At 36.6% G+C, this 19,371-nt stretch overlaps 1 protein-coding gene across 10 annotated transcripts in view; it reads left to right on the top strand.

The window, feature by feature from the left end:
• The window catches only part of ZC3H8 (zinc finger CCCH-type containing 8), a 60,511-nt gene that overhangs the window by 30,679 nt on the left and 10,461 nt on the right, over positions 1-19,371 (top strand). For 9 of the 10 annotated variants that reach the window (XM_077133707.1, XM_077133709.1, XM_077133710.1 and 6 more), the window contains 5 exons: positions 3,089-3,222; positions 5,401-5,517; positions 13,972-14,083; positions 15,096-15,205; positions 16,052-16,101. In XM_077133707.1, coding sequence (XP_076989822.1) covers positions 3,089-3,222; positions 5,401-5,517; positions 13,972-14,083; positions 15,096-15,205; positions 16,052-16,087 — 509 coding nt within the window. In that variant the 3' untranslated portion in view covers positions 16,088-16,101. The remainder of the gene's footprint in view (positions 1-3,088; positions 3,223-5,400; positions 5,518-13,971; positions 14,084-15,095; positions 15,206-16,051; positions 16,102-19,371) is intronic. The other variant, XM_077133708.1, reaches the window with a different exon arrangement.

Below are 19,371 nucleotides of genomic sequence, written 5' to 3' on the forward strand. Positions count from 1 at the left end.
GTAGCAGGCTACAAGATCAACATTCAAAAATCTGTAGCTTTTCTATACACTAGTAATGAACAAGCTGAGGTAGAAATCAAGAAACGAATCCCATTTACAATCGCAACTAAAAGAATAAAATACCTAGGAATAAATTTAACCAAAGAGACAAAAAACCTATATAAAGAAAACTACAAAAAACTGTTAAAAGAAATCACAGAAGACCTAAATAGATGGAAGGGCGTACCGTGTTCATGGATTGGAAGACTAAATATAGTTAAGATGTCAATCCTACCTAAATTGATTTACAGATTCAATGCAATACCAATCAAAATCCCAACGACATATTTTTCAGAAATAGAAAAACCAATAAGCAAATTTATCTGGAAGGGCAGGGTACCCCGAATTGCTAAAAACATCTTGAGGAAAAAAAACGAAGCTGGAGGTCTCGCGCTGCCTGACTTTAAGGCATATTATGAAGCCACAGTGGTCAAAACAGCATGGTATTGGCATAAAGATAGATATGTCGACCAATGGAATCGAATAGAGTGCTCAGATATAGACCCTCTCATCTATGGACATTTGATCTTTGATAAGGCAGTCAAGCCAACTCACCTGGGACAGAACAGTCTCTTCAATAAATGGTGCCTAGAGAACTGGATATCCATATGCAAAAGAATGAAAGAAGACCCATCTCTCACACCCTATACAAAAGTTAACTCAAAATGGATCAAAGATCTAAACATTAGGTCTAAGACCATAAAACAGTTAGAGGAAAATGTTGGGAGATATCTTATGGATCTTACAACTGGAGGTGGTTTTATGGACCTTAAACCTAAAGCAAGAACACTGAAGAAGGAAATAAATAAATGGGAGCTTCTCAAAATTAAACACTTTTGTGCATCAGAGAACTTCATCAAGAAAGTAGAAAGACAGCCTACACAATGGGAGACAATATTTGGAAATGACATATCAGATAAGGGTCTAGTATCCAGAATTTATAAAGAGATTATTCAACTCAACAACAAAAAGACAGCCAACCCAATTACAAAATGGGAAAAAGACTTAAACAGACACCTACCAGAAGAAGAAATACGGATGGCCAAGAGGCACATGAAGAGATGCTCAATGTCCCTGGCCATTAGAGAAATGCAAATCAAAACCACAATGAGATATCATCTCACACCCACCAGAATGGCCATTATCAACAAAACAGAAAATGACAAGTGCTGGAGAGGATGCGGAGAAAGAGGCACACTTATTCACTGTTGGTGGGAATGTCAAAGGGTGCAACCACTGTGGAAGGCAGTTTGGCGGTTCCTCAAAAAGCTGAATATAGAATTGCCATACGACCCAGCAATACCATTGCTAGGTATCTACTCAAAGGACTTAAGGGCAAAGACACAAACGGACATTTGCACACCAATGTTTATAGCAGCGTTATTTACAATTGCAAAGAGATGGAAACAGCCAAAATCTCCATCAACAGAAGAGTGGCTAAACAAACTGTGGTATATACATACGATGGAATATTATGCAGCTTTAAGACAAGATAAACTTATGAACCATGTAATAACATGGATGGACCTAGAGAATATTATGCTGAGTGAATCCAGCCAAAAACTAAAGGACAAATACTGTATGGTCCCACTGTTGTGAACGGACATTCGAGAATAAACTTGAAATATGTCATTGGTAACAGAGTTCAGCAGGAGTTAGAAACAGGGTAAGACAATGGGTAATTGAAGCTGAAGGGATACAGATTGTGCAACAGGACTAGATACAAAAACTCAAAAATGGACAGCACAATAATACCTAATTGTAAAGTAATCATGTTAAAATACTGAATGAAGCTGCATCTAAGCTATAGGGTTTTTTTTTGTTTTTGTTTGCTTGTTGGTTTGTTTGTTGTTGTTGTTTTTTACTATTACTACTACTTTTATTTCTTTTCTTTATATTAACATTTTATAGCTTTTTCTGTTGTGTTGCTAGTTCCTCTAAACTGATGCAAATGTACTAAGAAACAATGATCATGCATCTATGTGATGATGTTAAGAATTACTGAGTGCATATGTAGAATGGTATGATTTCTAAATGTTGTGTTAATTTCTTTTTTTTCTTCCCGTTAATAAAAAAAAAAAAAAAAAAAAGTTTGAAACATACTGTTGTAGATCTATGGCAGTCTTGCTTAGTTCCTTACAGTAACTGTTCTAATTTGCTAGCTGCCAGGATGCAATATACCAGAAACAGAATGGCTTAAAGGAGAATTTAAAAGTTTCTAGTTTACAGTTCTAAGGCTGAGGAAATGTCCCAATTTAAAAAGTCTATAGAAATGTCCAATCTAAGGTATCCAGGAAAAATACCTTGGTTCAAGAAGGCAGATGAATTTCAGGGTTTCTCTCTGAAGTGAGAAGGCACACAGGGAACATAATCAGGGCTTCTCTCTCATCTGGAAGGGCACATGGCAAACACGGCTCATCTGCTAGCTTTCTCTCCTGACTTCTAGTTTCATGAAGCTCCCCGGGAGGTGTTTTCCTTCTTCATCTCCAAAGGTCGCTGGCTCATGGACTCTGTGCCTCATGGTACTGCAGCATTCTCTGCTCTCTTTGAATCTCCTTCATTCTCCAAAATGTTTCTGCTTTTATAGGACTCCAGAAACTTCTCAAGACCCACCCAGATGGGTGGAGACATGTTGTCATCTAATCCAGTTTAACAACCACTCTTGATTAAATCGCATCTCCAGGGAGATGATCTAATTACAGTTTCAAGCGTGCAATGCTGAATAGGGATTAGAAGAAATGGCTGTCTTTACAAAATGGGATTAGGATTAAAACATGGCTTTTCTAGGGTACATGGTACATACATCCTTTTAAACCAGCACCGTAATTTACACATTTTCATAAAGAATGGATTGAGAATCCAGATTGTATTAACAGATTTCTTTCTGGTCTCTTAATCCCAGAGATACCAGAAAGATGAATCAGCATCTTCCCAGTTTTCACTTACTGAACTGGGGAAAACTCTTCCTGGATTATAGGACATCATTCTTCAGAGTAAACTGCTATTGTATTTTTATCTCATTTTAAAAATTAACTTTTCTTGTTTTTAGCTGTTAAACAAAAAAATAAAAATCTTAAAGCTGGTCACAAGAATGGTAAACCGAAGAAAATGAAGCGAAAATGGGCTGCCACTGGAGACAAAGGGTCGAGTGCTTTCCCGAGGAAAAACAGCTTAGAGGACAAGGTAGAAGAACACGTTTGACTTTTGTCTCATAACTCAGGGACATGTGGCTGGGCAGTGATGGGGCGGGCAGGGGTAGGCGGACAATGCCCAGAATTGAAGTTGCATGCTGGCAAAGAGCTCCTCTTAGTGTCAGTGGGCTCTTTACAATTGTCTGCAGCTCCCTTCTTCATCCTTGAGGCCCCTGCATACATGCACATGAGTGCTGTCATTTTTGAGCATTCTACTATCCATGACTGGAAAATGGGGGACGCAGAGAGTGGATCAAATTACCCTGAGGATGTTTCAGAAGGCCACAGAGGCTTACAAAGCTTTGCTATTGCAGGACGTGGTCTGCTTGTTCCTGTCTCCCTCTGAAAATTGGAAATGAGTATTTCTGACCTTGTACCTTGCCTGATCTTCCCACTCCCTAGCCTCCTTGTATTTTTGTTTTGTCTTGTCTAAATTCCTCTTCCTTGGCCAGTGGGTTTAATCAGAGTAGGAGAAGAAGTGACTCCCTGGACTGGTGGTGGCCATTTCAGGTCTTCCAGACCTTTTCATTAGACTTGATCACAGTGAACAAAACTTTAGAAGTTGGTAAAATATTAGAAATAACAAATATTATAGATGGAAGTGTAAGAATTCGAGAGTTTTGCTACACAAAGGAGGACTCCAAGAGACGTTCTCTCATGCAACACGCAAGGGGTTTATTTACCACACATGCGTGGGGCTCACTGAACACGCAGGAACAGAGAGCCCCGAGCCTGGGTTTGGGGAAGCTTTTAAGGGGTAGGAGGAGGGGGCTGAGGGTCGAGCATGGGTAACAAACATTTGGCAAGAAGCAGATAACAAACATTTTGCAAGAAGCAGATAACAAACATTTTTTGCGCATGAGTCATGGGAGCTGCTTCATGCAAGAAGCAGCTGTCTCGTTGTGCAAAACTCCCTTACTCAACCTTCTCAGTTGCATTCTTAGATAAACTTCCTCCGGCAGTTACAACCTTGCATAACCAAGGCAGCAGATAACCGCCCCTGGGAAGTCCCAGGTTGTTTTTCTTAGCCTGATGGGGCCCATAACTCTTTTCTTTACAATTCTTAACTCACACCAAATGCATAGCAGTGAATATAAAATGACACAAATGCTTTTGCTGGATATTTCTATCATTCAGATGCTAAAATATATGTAAATAGCTAAATTAAGCAAGAAAAATTAGCTACTGTTAAGCTTTATAAAATCCTTCTTTACAGAAGCAAATCTATATAAAATCTAGCCCCCTTGCAGATTTTACAGAAGAGGACCCTGAAGCACTAGGGCTTGTGTAACTGCATATAGTGACATAGGCCAGGCCAGGGATTGGAACTTTGTTTCCTGATGCACCCCTCCCCTCAGGCAGAGTTCCCTTTCGTTTGGTTGAAATTGACTCGTAATTATTCAGCGAAAGCTGACAGCCATTCTTCATGAAGAACAGGTTCTGAAGACAGAACACATGTTGGAATTTTATAACATAATCAAATGAAACTGAAGATTTAAATTAACATGTATTTTTAAGACATAATTTTGATGGTGGTAAGTTAAAATTTGACGTTTATGAGAAGCAGACTACATAAATGATCAGCCAGCTCTTTTCTTTGCGCATATTGTATTCCTACAACTATGTTTAAAATTGGTATGCAAGAGGTAAGCTGTGCTACAAGCTCACTCATCAAAGAGGTTTATATTTCTGGAAAGCTAAAAATGTTTATTATAAACCTCTCCAGTTATACCTTTGTTTCTATACCTTAACTGCCGTCTCTGAAAGTCTTGTGGTGGCCAGCTGTATACTCGGCTCATACTCTGTATATTTCGTTGATGCTAGAGATTTCATTGTTTTTGCGTTATTTGTGATTTCCAGCTTTATCTCTATTGCATAAGTTTTAAGAACTTTGCTTTTTATCACAAGTAGTAGCACTTATAATTTATTCACTCATTTATGCAAACCGAAAAAGATAAAGTATAATAAAATATTCAGACTACACAGTTGTTGAAAGATGGAATGTTTTTGAACATTTTTCAACTGATGTACAAAATTGTAAGTCTTATACTCAAAGACCAATTTAGAGGAATCACCTTTTAATGTTTTAAAAGTGGTTTAAAATGTTATACAACAAAATAAAATAGTTTAATTAAGTGTGTCTCACATTTGGTATTTTTTGTTTTTAAAGGATGATAAACCTAAGGAGCAGCGTGTGAAAATGAGCCAGGGATTCATCAACCAACATACAGTAGAACGCAAAGGAAAACAAATTTGTAAATATTTTCTTGAAAGGAAATGTATTAAGGTAAATAAAGTGTCTAAGTAAAATGTACTAAAATGTGATGTATAGCAAAACTATACTAAAACAAATCCTCTTTCTATTTGACACTTTCAGATCACACTAGCAGGTTTATAAAGTTATGTCCTCTGAAAATGGTTCAGTTGGAAAATTTTAATGTAATATTCTTTTTCTTTTTTTTTCTTTATTAGAAAAATTGGGGATTTACCAAACAATCATGCATAAATTAGAGAACTCTCATTGAGCATTCTATTGTACTGGTGTGGAGGGACATTTGTTACAATTGATGTAATCGCATTAAAAAAGATTTTTTTTTAATTGTAAAAAACCATATGTAGGGCGGGCCATTGTGGCTCAGCAGGCAGAGTTCTCACCTCCCAAGCCGGAAACCCAGGCTCGATTCCCAGTGCCTGCCCATGTAAAATAAACAAACAACAAAAAACATATATACAAAAAAGCAATAAATTTGAAAGCACACAACAGTTAGTTATAGAACAGATTTTAGAGTTTGGTATGATTCATAGTTTCACAATTTTAGGTTTTACCTTCTAGCAGCTCCAAAACACGGGACTAAAAGAAATGTCAATGTAATGATTCAGCAGTCATACTCATTTGTCCTATCTTCTCTGTTGTAACTCCAGAAATCACATTTTAATAATTGTACTACTAACTGTAATTCAGGGTTTTACTTAAGGTTTACTATATAGTGCAGTTTCATGGAATTTTTAAAATTTAATTTTGATGCTGTTAATATATAACCTAACATTTCGCCTTTTAACGACATTCAGTTGTACACTTCAGTGCTGTTAATTGCATTCACAATGTTGTGCTACCACCACCGTCCATTACCAGAACATTTTGTTTTGTGCTATATAGGAACCCTGTACATTTTAAGTAATAATTTCCCATTTCCTATCCCCATCCTCACCTTTGCTAACGTGTAGTCTAGATTCTGACTCCTAGAGTTTGTTTATTCTAATTATTTCAAATCAGTGAGATAATATATTTGTCCTTTTGTATCTGACTTATTTCACTCAACATATCTTCACAGTTCATCCATATTATTGCATATATCAGAACTTCATTCCTTTTTTACAGTTGAATAATATTCCATGTATCTGTGTACCACATTTTGTTTATCCGTTCATCAGATGATGGACACTTAGGCTGCTTCCATCTTTTGGCAATTGTGAATAATGCCTCTGTGAACACCGGTGTGCATGTCTGTTCGAGTCCCTGCTTTCAGTTCTTTTGGGAATATACCTAATAGTGAGATTGTAGGGTCATGTGGTAGTTCTATACTTCTTAGCCTTATTCCACTGCAGTAGCATTACATTGCAGTTACATTCCACCAGCAATGAATGAGTGTTCCTGTTTCTCCAACAGTCATTATTTTCTATTTTTTTAATAGCAGCCATTCTAATGGGTGTGAAATGGTATCTTGTGGTTTTGATTGCATTTCTGTGATGGCTAAAGATGTTCAGCATCTTTTCATGTGCTTGCTGGTCATCTGTAGAACTTCTATGGAGAGTTGTCTATACAAGTCTTTCACCCTTTTTTTTTTAATTTTTTTAATTTTTTTAACCTGGGCAGGCACCAGGAATCAAACCTGGGTCTCTGGCATGGCAGGCAAGAACTTGGCCTGGTAAGCCACCATGGCCTGCCCCTTTCACCCATTTTTTAATTGGGTTGTTTGTCTTTTTGTTGTTAAGGTGAAGGATTTCTTTATATATTCTGGATATTAAACCTTTATCAGATACATGGTTTCCAAATAATTTTTTCCCATTGTGTAGATTGTTTTACTTTCATGATAAAGTCCTTTGAGGCATAGAAGTTTTCAGTTTTGATGAAGTCCCATTTGTCTCTATTTTCATTTGTTCCTCGTACTTTGGGTATAAAGTCTAAGGAACAATTGCCTAACAAAAGGTCCTGAAGACACTTCCTTACTTTCTTTTCTATGAGTTTGACAGTTCTGGCTCTTACATTTAGGTCTTTGATCCATTTTGAGTTTGTTTTTGTGTGGGGTATGAGGTAGGGGTCCTCTTCCTCCCTTTTGCAAATCCAGTTGCAAGATCCAGTTTCCCCAACACCATTTGTTGAAGAGACTATTCTTTCTGAATTGAGTGGTCTATGCCCCGTTGTCAGAAATCATCTGGCCATAAATACAAGGGTTGATTTCTGAGCTCTCAGTTTGATTATACTGGTCTTTGTCTGTCCTTGTACCGTTGCCATGCTGCTTTGGTTGTTGTGGCTTTGTAGTAAGTATTAAGATTGGGAGATTTGTGTCCTCCAACATCGTTCTTCTTTTTCATGATGCTGTGGCTATGTGGGGACTGTTTACCCTTTCGTGTAAATTTGATGATTCTCTTTTCCATTTCTGCAAAGCAAGTTTTTGGAATTTTGATTGGAATTGTGTTGAATCTACAGATCACTTTGGGTAGGCTTGACATCCTAACAATAATTAGTCTTCCAATCCATGAACATGGAACAGTCTTCCATTTATTTAGGTTTTCTTTTAGCAGATTTTTGTAGTTTTTTTTGTGTACATGTCCTTTATGTCTTTCCATAGATGTATTCCTAGGTATTAGATTATTTTAGTTCCTATTATAAATGGAATATTTTCTTAATTTCTTGTTCCAATTCTTTGTTGCTCATGTATAGAAACATTACTGATTTCTGGGTGTTGATCTTATACCCTGCCATTTTGTTGAATTCATCTATTAGCTCTAGGAGCTTTGTTGTGGAATTTTCAAGATTTTTCCTATTTGCAGATGAGATGATCCTATATTTTTTCTGAATATAGGATCATCTTATCTGCAGATAGGGAAAGTTTTACCTCTTCCTTTCCAATTTGGATACCCATTATTTCTTTTTCTTGCCTAATTGCTGTGGCAGGAACTTCTTGTATAATATTGAATAACAGTGGAGATGACAGTGGGCATCCTTCTTTTGTTCCCAATCGAAAAGGGAAAGCTTCCATCTTTCATCATTGAGTATGGTGTCAGTTCTGGGTGTTTCATATATGCCCTTTATGATGTTGAAGAAGTTTCCTTCTCTTCCTAGTGATCTAAGTATTTTTAGCAAGTCTGGATTTTGTCAGATGCCTTTCCTGTAGCAATTAAGATGATCACATGGATTTTATTTCCTTCATTTTGTTAATGTGGTGTATTACATTAATTTTCTTATGTTGAACCACTGTTTCATACCAGGGATAAATTATGTACCACTTGACATGGTACATAATTCTCGTAATGTGCTTTTGGATTTGGTTTGCTAATATTTTGTTGAGGAATTTTGTATCTTATATTCATAAGACACTGGTCTGTCATTTTCTTTTTCTATATCTTTATCTGGTTTTTCTAAGAGAGTGATTTTGGCCTTTAGATTGAACTTGGGGAGTGTTCCTCCTCTGTAATTTTTTGGAAGAGTGTGAGCAGAATTGGATTTTAATTCTTGGAACGTTTGGTAAGATTCCCCAGTGAAGCCATCTGGTCTTTGTTGGCAGTGTTTTTTTTTTCACATGGGCAGGCACTGGAATCCAACCTGGGTCTCCAACATGGCAGGCAAGAACTCTGCCACCAAGCCATCATTGCCCACCCTGTTGGTTAGGTGTTTTTTTTTTTTTTTTTTTTTTTTCCATGGGCAGGCACCAGGAATCGAACCTGGGTCCTCTGGCATGGCAGGTGAGCATTCTTGCCTGCTGAGCCACCGTGGCCCACCCTGTTGGTTAGTTTTTGATGAATGAGTCAATCTCTTTACTAGTAATTAGTTTGTTGAGATCTTCTCATTCTTCTTGAATCAGTGTAGATAATTTGTGTATTTCATCTGGTTTATCTGATTTATTGGCATACGGTTGTTGCTTTCTGTTGAAACAGAGCTCGAAGGATATTAAGGAATGATGAGAAGGAGAGAGAAAAAGGAAGAAAAGAAAGACAGACACAAATGGGTTCAGGGGGTCTGAAGTTTAACTCTACATCAGACATCAGACATCAGACAACTTTATTCTCAACCAGATCCTAGTTATATACCACAGGATGTCAAAAGATATGCAGGCATTTCCTGAGGGAGCAAAGTTCTTATCTTACAGTGTTCTTCATATTTAACATAACCATTTGGGGTAAATATTCTCTTCCTCCCAGACTGCTCTACATAACAATCTCCACAGTTTACTGCTGCCATCCTGAGGCCAGCTGCTTGCAACAAATTCTGTAGGTCTTTAAACCTTTGGCTCCTACATACGGTTGTTCATATTATCTTATAGTCTTTTTTATTTCAGCAGGTTTGGTGGTAATGTCCCCCTCTTTTGATTACTGATTTTATTAGTGTCCTTACTCTTTTTTTATTTGTCAGTCTAGCTAAAAGATCAATTTTATTTTTGATATTTTCAAAGAACTGGGTTTTGGTTTTTTTGAGTCTTTATTGTTGTTTGATTCTATTTCATTTATCTCTTCTTTAGTCTTTGTTATTTCCTTCATTCTGCCTGTTTTAGGTTTAGTTTGCTCTTTTTCTATTCGAAGTCTTTATTTTTTTTAATGTACGTACTTACGGCTATACATTTGCTTCTTAGCACTACTCTGCTGTATCCTATAACTTTTGGTGTGTATTTTCATTTTCATTCACCTGAAGATGCTTCTTAATTTTGCTTCTGATTTCCTCTTTAACCTATTGGATGTTTAAGAATATGTTGTTTAATTTCCACGTATTTGTATATTTTCCATTTCTCCCTGTTACTGATTTCTAGTTTAATTCTATTGTGGTTGGAGAAGACACATGGTGGGATATCAGTGTTCTTCAATTTTAGACTTGTTTTGTGACCCGGCATGCAATATCTTGGAGAATGATCCAGGTGTACTCACGAAGAATGTGCCTTCTGTTGTCATTGGGTGAAGTGTTCTTTATTTGTCTTTTAGTTGTGGTTTTAGAGTGTTAAAATCATTTTCCTTATTGATTTTATGATGAGGTGTTCTATGTGTTATTGATGTAGTGTATTAATATAGAACTGTAAATTTCTCTCTTCAAATCCGTCAGTATTTGCTGTATGTATTTTGAGGCTTTGCTGTTAGGTACATTTATATTTATCATTGTTACATCTTTTTAAATTGTCCCCTTTATCAATATGTAATGACCATCGTTGTTCCTTTTATCTGTTTTTGACTCGAGGTATTTTTTATCTGGTATTAGTTTAGCTCCTCTCTTTTGGTGGTTGCTCAAATGGTGTTTTTTTCCCATCCTTTCACTTTCAATCACATATCTTTGAAGGTGAGTCTCTTGTGGACAGCTTATATTTGACTCATACTTTTTTATCCATTCTGCCATTCTCAGCCTTTTGACTGGGGTATTTAATCTATTTATATTTAAAGTCACTATTGATAATGCAGGGCAGGCAGTTGCCATTTTGTGAGTTAGCCATGTATGTATTACATGTTTTCCCCCCTCAGTTTTTCCATTGATGTCTACATTTTTATATATATATATATATATATATTTTGTATGCTGTATGGTGGGGGTCACAGTTCATTCTTTTCTATGTGCGTATCCCATTATTGCAGCACCATTTGTTGAATTTTTGTTTGTTTGCTTTGAGAAGTGTATGGGCTGGGAATTGAACCTGGGTCTCCTTCAAGGCAGGTGAGAATTCTACCAGTGAACTACCCTTGCCCACCCGGCCCCCATTTCAAACATTTATATTTGTTTAAATTTCTTCTGGTATACCATATTGAGTGCCTTTTCTAACTGGATATGTTTTTCATCTGTTTTTGTTGTGGTTACCATGGGGTTAAAATTTAGTATCCTAAGTATGTAACAATCAGATTTAGCTTGATACTAACTTGACATCAGTTGTATACACATATGCTTTTTCTATACACTTCCATCTCCCCACCTTTTTTTATACTTTTTACCACATATTTTTGTAGACTGTGTGTCTAAAACCATAGTTTTGTCATTGTTTTGTATGCATTTGCATTTTAGTACTTGTAGGAAGTAGGGGGTGGAGTTACATACCAAACGATACACTATAATAATACTGAATTTATAATTACCAAAATGGTTACCTTACTGGAGGTACCTTACTGGAGGTCTTTATTTCTTCATGCTGCCTTGCACCACTGTCAAGTCTCCTTTCCTTTCAGTCTGAAGAACTTCCTTTAGCATTCTTGTGGGGCTAGTGGTGAGGAACCTCCTCAGTTTTTGCTTTTCTGGGAATTTCTTAATCCCACCTCATTTTTGAAAGAAAGTCTTACTGTATATAAGATTCTTGGTTGGTGGTTGTTGTCTTTTAAGTGCTCTTCCTACTGCCTTCTTGCCTCCTGGTTTCTGATGAGAAACCCAAACTCAGTCTAGTTGGGACTCTACTGTACACGATCGACATACTGCTTTTGGGCGTCTCTTGAAGCTTTCAGCACTCGCTCCATGTTAGTGTGAGTGAAATGACGGGGCATCTTTTTCTTCCTGCTTACCCCGTATAGTCTTCTCGGGGCTTCTTGGAGATGCATATTCACGTCTTTTGCTAAGCTCTGTCGTTATTTATTTGACTTTCTCTTTCTTCTGTTTCTAGGACTACCACAATTCGTGTATTACGCGCTTGGCAGTGTCCCAGGGGTGTCTCGGGCTAGTTTCTCTCTCTGTAGTTCTTTATTCCTTCTGCTCTTCAGACCGACTTGTTTCCGCCACCATGTGTTTTAGTTCACTGATTCTCTCTTCCCCCAGCTCCACACTGCTCTCAAACCCCCCCTGGGCATTTTTCATTTCAGTTACTGTCATCTTCAAATCCAGGAGTTCGGTTCTGTTCCTTTTAAAATTTCTGTATTTTACTGAGATTCTCATATTGCTTATTCATTGCTTTCCTGATATCTTGTAGTTCTTTCTCTCTGTTTTCCTTCACCTCCTTGAGCATTTTTTGGGGGTGGGGGGGTGTATGGTCCGGGAGATGAACCCAGGTCTCCCGCGTGAAGGTGAGCATTCTACCGCTGAACCACCCATGCACCCTCCTTGAGCATTTTTAAGATCACATGATTAAGGGCTTTGTTTGGTATGTACACATTTTCATCTTTGTTGCTGTTTTCTGTATGTTTTATCTTCCTTTGATGGGCCATCACGTCCGTTTTTTTTTTTTTTTTTCCTTGCATTCCGTGGCACACTGTACATTTCAATATTTTAAAAATGTTAACTTTGGGATTATTACCTGAGATGTTTCTTGATTTTGTGACCAGTCGGTGATAAGACAGATTTTCTTGAGCTTCAGCCCTCCTATCAGGAAGGTCTGCCAAAGGTGGATTCAGTGCCCAGGGTTTTCCCTGCGGCTGGTTTCTTGTCCTTGGCTTCTCTGCTTGTTGTTTTGGAGTTATCCTGTTCACGGGAATTGAATGATCCCTCTGTTTCCCAGGAAGCAGACCCCCTCCCAGACCTTCACGTCTTTGCCCCAGACCGCCTGGCTCTTTCATCTCTTACCCTGCTTTCATCGTCTCAGTTCCTTTTCCTGGGATGGCAAGTTCTGGGAGGAGGAGAATGCTGGAGAGTACTTTCCAAGTCAGTCTTTCCCTGCTGAAACAGGCCGAGGGTCCAGATGTCCTGAGGAGGGGATCAGGAGGGGCACCCAAACCCCCAGCCGCTCCCCACAGCTGAGCTTTCCTGGCCCACCCAGCACACACAGCTCTGGGGAGGCGCCAGGTCCTCAGTTCTTTGCTGCTGCTGCCTCTGTCCTGGCAGGTGGAAACGATGGCCACTTACTGAGCTGGGCTGAGATCAGCAATCGGCCGTGCGTGCCCACCCTGGTCTTATGAAAGAGGATTTTTCTGTCCTTTTCAGGAGTGGGGATGGGCACTGGTGACCCCACGCTGAAAGAGCAGTTCTCTCCTCTTTACCTTTTAACCAGACTCTTCCCTGAATGCTGTCTAGGTGTGTTCTTTTTTTAAAAAAAAAAAATTTATTTATAACAAATCCAGTATTTTAATATTAATTTTTTGAATTTTTAAAATTAAACTGTTTTGCTCATCTCATTTTCAACTGACGTAATTGCAACGTTGAACAATTTCTATTGAACCAGTAATTGGGTTGACTAAGGTTTTGTTTTATACAGTGTGCTCATGCCCTGCAGAGTTTTAAAATACTGATTTCACACAGCTCCTGCCTGTTGCATAGTTGTTCTCATGGAAGGCATGAATCCTTGAACTTCCTACTCCACCATCCTCCTACAGTCCTTTCCACAGTATTCTTTTATATTTTAAAAAGTAGAAAAATGTTTTTAACTGCTTTGTTTTAAAAATGTTTAGGACTTAAAATTTTAGGCAATGATATATGATGTGACTATAAGATAACCCATTAGGAATCACACTGTACTGCCTCTAAGACTTTGCTTCTTTCTAAAAGAATCATATGCTTATCTAAAGTGGAGTAGGAATTAAAATGTAATGATTTAACTATGAAACATAATGACTTTTCCTTGTTCTTCTTTTTGCCCAGGGTGACCAGTGTAAATTTGATCATGATGCAGAGATAGAGAAGAAAAAGGAAATGTGTAAGTTTTATGTACAGGGATATTGTACCAGAGGTGAAAACTGTCTGTATTTGCATAATATCCTTTATCCCAAGTTACAGTAAGTTCACTTGTCACTGATGTTTTCGTGAGCATTTTATATATATGAAATTTTAAATACCACTGTCTTAGTTATAGCAAATTTGTATTATCCAAGCCCAACTCAGTATCAGAGTAATAAGTAGGTTTAAATTATAAACAGATTTTTCCCCCCCAAGAAAATTGTCTTTAGAAAACCCATCATGTGAAGGAAGGATCCTCATGTGAAGATCCTTTCTGTTTAACCTGGGTAGTATAGTAGGTTCATATGACCTGCTGCAGTCCCAGAAAGTCTTTGTCAGAATTTCTCTTGTGGCATGGACTAATTTAATCTATATTCATATGATCGACTTCATGAAAGGAGGTAGGATTGCTTAATTCAGTGTCCTTGTTTTCTGTACAGTTCTAAACTGTATAGCTTAATTCTCTCTTAATCTGAAAATTAGCCTTAGCTTTTCAGTGCAAATGGTACAGACTCGTATAACCTAAAAGTAAACATTTTAGGGTAATAACACCTTTGTCACTACAAAAATTGTTTCCTTTAAGTCATTCCACATAGCAAGTCTTAAATTCTAACATTTTTTTCCCTTAGAAGATAATCATATTGAAATTGTATAAATTTATCCTATTTTAAATCAGCTTAATGTATGACAGTTTCGGATTTATAAGAAATGAATAAGTTGACTAATTCCCCTACCCCAAAAAAACGCTTTAAGGATAATCACATTTCCTAGGGTACTTGAAATGCATGTCGCTGTCAATGAAGCAAACCAGTAATCTATAAAAGAATGGAGATAAATAGTGTCCTGGATAATCAATGAACTTGATTTATACAATCATTCTAAAGTTAAGTTTTTAATAGGGTTACATGAAAAATTTATTTCTCATAGAGGTTTATTTAATGTTTCTACTAGTAAGAAAGGCCTTTTGTAGGAAAAATGCAATCATACGTTAATAGCATAAATTATTTTAGTTGGATTAAAATTGTTCTCTTCCTTAACATTTGGGTTATGTGAATATCCATGCAAGTTTTACCATACAGGAACGAAATGTTATCAGGGAGAATACTGCAAGTTTTCTCATGCTCCACTGACTGCTGAAACACAAGAACTGCTAGCTAGAGTAAGTACATTTTTAATGATTTCTTGTTATCCTTTGTTTGAAGTATATGTCTGAGCCAGGCTGAGAATCTACAGTGAAACTTCTCCTTAAGGAGCACACCTCATGGGTTAGCATTGGGAAGCCTGAGACTGATAACCTAAGATGGACTTGCACGCCGAAAATTGTCTTTCATCAGTCTTCTTGAGTAATTGGACTCATTGCTAGTGTAAACTGGAGTGTTCTTAAACCCTCATTGTAGCCAAACCTCAGTAGCTAAGCTAATCAATAGAAAGCATAGTAAATAAGAGAAATAATGCTCCTGTACTAAAAACACTGAGGGGAAAGTTAGGATTGCTGGTTGGTAAACATTTTATTTACATTCCAAAATATTCAGAAGTATTCATATAGTTGTTTCAAAGCATTTATTCAAGTATTCTTTCAGTCTATAAAAAAGATTATAGCAAAATTTATTAGTTGTTTGCTTTTTATTCTTTCATTTCCCATATGTTATTTGGAGGTATTCTCTTCAAAGTTACATAGAAATATAGGGAAATATAAAATATTCTTTTAAAACCAAACCTTATCATCTTGTGCCAGATGTTCCCTTAATTATGTGTAAATATTAGACAATCAGAAGGGCTTATTTCTAGGCATTTTTAGGTTGTAAATGCGAAGGCTTACTCTGGTATTAGAAGTAATGTTTTGTCATTCATTAGTATGAAATCCATAGTTCTCCTTGTAGTAAATATGACTAGATGATTACTATGATAAATATTATTGGAATCATTAGAAAATAGAGGAGTAAATGACATACCTGAATTAAACATTATTGCATAAAAATGATTATGTGATTCTTTTTCATATTAGGTTTTGGATACTGAAAAGAAGTCATCATGTAAATAAAAAGACATCAAGAGGTAAAAATCAAAACTTACCATGCTTCCTTTTTTTTTCTGAAATATCTCTAGAAGTTGGCCTTGGCCACCCTCAGTAGGTCTTTTTCCATTTTCTGAATTAAGAGTACTTTTCTGTCTTCTCCCCTACTATAAAAATAAAAGATAGGTCTTATATATAAATTATGATGTGTGCATAATAAGATCAGCCCTGTGAAACAATTATGCAGTCCAAGAAAGAGAAACCTTGGGTAGGTCTGATCAGCCTGCACCCCCATCTGTGCTTATCATTCTCTTTTGTTTTTTTATTCTCTTCTTGTGTTTCTTTATAGATTCGCCAAATGTGAGGGTACGTAGTAATATATATTTTTAGAAGTTTGCTTTTTAGATTTTAACCCATTGGGAATTGTATCAGGTAACTGTTGCTACAATAATGATGCTTAACAAAAGACAGTATATCTCACACAAGCGTTTCCTTTTCATGCATCTGCAGATTGGCCAGCCTTGGCTGGCTCTGCTTCGCATGGCAGGCCTGCAGGTGGCCTGCTCAACTTAGAGTGTCCCTGACAAGCCAGTAAGTTATTGATGTTAGACTCAATTCCAAGTATACATCTTCTCAATATTAGCTCTGACAATGTGGGAAAATGCATAAAGTACTTCTCAAGACAAAGCACTTATGTTATTGAGTTGTTAACTGAACCAGCTGCTTTTTTTTTTTTTTTTAATTAACACCATTTTTACTTGAAAGAATGACAGGGGGAAACTTTTTTTTTTCAGACTTGGGTGTTTAGTGGGCATTTTTTCATAAATGATCAAGGAAGACAACTGAAAATACTTATCAATGATAAAATTCCAACTTTCAAGTGAAAATTACCACTTTGGAAAACTTGGTCCACCTCTGTGAGCTTAAGCTTTCCTAATACTTAGACTTTTCTGATGAGATTGGTAATGATGCTAAAGAATGTGATCTCTTTAAAATATTGTATGATGAAACTTTTGGAAGATCTGAATAAATTAGTAAACTGTTTTCCAAATGAGCGATGTATGATGTACTACACAAAATTATGTATCCATCCAACCCGCAATATAAATGAATTGATTTAAATGTAATTGTACAAAAGTTCATTGATAATGGCTACAGATTGTACATTGAAGCTTGAAATTTGTTTTCATTTGCCCATTGCTTTATTTTAAGCTTTCCTGGATAGATCTGTTTACATTTGTCTCTTGTGTGGACCATATATTGAGTTTTGCTGTTGAAGTTACACCAGAAATCTCTATCCTTTGATATGTGAATTCAGCCCAGTTATATATTGACTAGTATTGGTTTTACTTCTGTAATTTTTATATTATAGTTTTTATGAATATGTTGCTATATCTACATTTTTCTTCTTTATGATGTTTTTTTTGTTCTTTATTAAATTTTTCTTTCCTTATCTGATTTTCATTCTTTTGTTACTTTCCATCTTTGTTCATTACCACTTTTTTTTTTTTTTTTTGAAATCTTTCTTGGGTATCATGTAATATAGTCTTCATTTTTTATGATTTTGTTTTTTCTTGTATGTTTTCTGGGGTCAGTTAGCTGATTTCCTTTTTTCAATTTTTTTTATTAGAACAGTCATAGTTTTATAGAAAATTCGTGCAGAAAGTACAGAGTTCCCACATATCTCCCACACTTTGCTTTAGTATAGTACTTTTTTTTGCAATTGATGAAACCAATGTTATTATAATTATTCCAGCTACTAAAATTGTGTGTGACAGGTTTGATGCGTCTCTTTTTTATGGTTGGTCACTATATATAATTCCATGTTGGTCAGTTGCTAAGATAATGTAGATCAAGGATATAGTCTTTTGATGTTTTGCCTTGATCCAATTATAGAATTCAGGCCCAGAGCTATTAAACGACTTGCCCCTTCTTAACAACTTTCCTAACTTCCAGCACAGTTTTCTCAGCTCACTGGTCAGTTTCTGGTAAGTGTCACCATTGGGAGTTACATTCAAGGATTACTTCAGTGCTGTCAAAGCACTAGATGATCGGTGTCCTGGCTTAAAGAGTAGGAATATACGCATCTGAAGTTGAGAATATAGTCCTGAACAGAGGTGAAGGATATTGTGTTCTTTCCTAGGCTGTGGTCATTTGTGCAGTCTTTCAGGTATATTGATATTTATGCTGGTCTTTAAAAAATAGAGTTAAAAAACAGCACATTTTGAGTATGGTTTAGAATCTTTATATTTCCATATATTTCTTCAGGTGCGTAAAGAGAGACTAATGAACCTTATTCATTATCATGTAGGAGAAACAAGAAAATGAGACCCCAAGAAAGATGCAAATTCATAAATACAGAATCAGCTAACTTTATTACTGAAGGGGGGTAGAAATCCCTGGTAGCCCACAAGTGGCTATAAAGCTGTAATAGCTTTTCAGCTCTGTTTATATGTAATTAAAGTTGCAGTGTTGTATATCATCCTACTTTTAATAGGCAGCTGTTTAGTTTATATCAGTAGTGACATTAAGCTTTCTCTGATGTCCTGTTTGTTCATAATTCTTTATCAGTGCCCTCCACAGTTGTCCTGACATGGATCTGTCGTGTCATTCATCACATTCAGCATGCCTCAAAGGTTACCTTAAACTCAGCCTCCAACATCGCACAGCTAGTAGGTGCTGGAGGCAAAACTGAACTTGTATTTCTCTGCCTGTGTCTTGGAACTTTAGGCTATTTACTTGTAGTGGGAGTTAAACACTTCGGAATCTTTTTCACTTGATGCACCTCTTTTCAAGGAAAAGAGGCAGGTCATCCAGTCCACAGTCCATAAGTTCTCCCAGGGTCTGTGTGAATGGGATAGCTGTCTTACCCGTTAGAGGATGGGTATAAAACTATCAGCTTTCTTAAGTATCAGTAAATTTTCACTTAATGGAAAGGACTTGGCAGAAAAATGTGTGGAATACAAATTTTGAGAAATTATGTGTAAGGAAACCTTAAAGGATTGAAGCTCTGACTAGTTCCCATGTACTTTTTGTAACATTCATATAAATGATATAAAATTGGTGCACTTTTTGAGTGAGCAGCTTTAGAGTATCAAAAATCTTAAAGCTGTACATTACGTTTGCTTTTAGGAAAATTGTGTGTATACAGATGTTATAGTGGCATCTATTTAAAATCATAGGAAGAAACCTTCTGTGGGATATATGGGTCCTAAATGTGAAATAATACGTAGTTAGTATATAACGATTTTATCATAATCTATCTGTTACGAATGTGGTAGTAGGGAAAGTTCCTAGTGAGCATTTTGTCA

This window comes from Tamandua tetradactyla, chromosome 17 (genome assembly GCF_023851605.1).
Source record: "Tamandua tetradactyla isolate mTamTet1 chromosome 17, mTamTet1.pri, whole genome shotgun sequence".
NCBI lineage: Eukaryota > Metazoa > Chordata > Mammalia > Pilosa > Myrmecophagidae > Tamandua > Tamandua tetradactyla.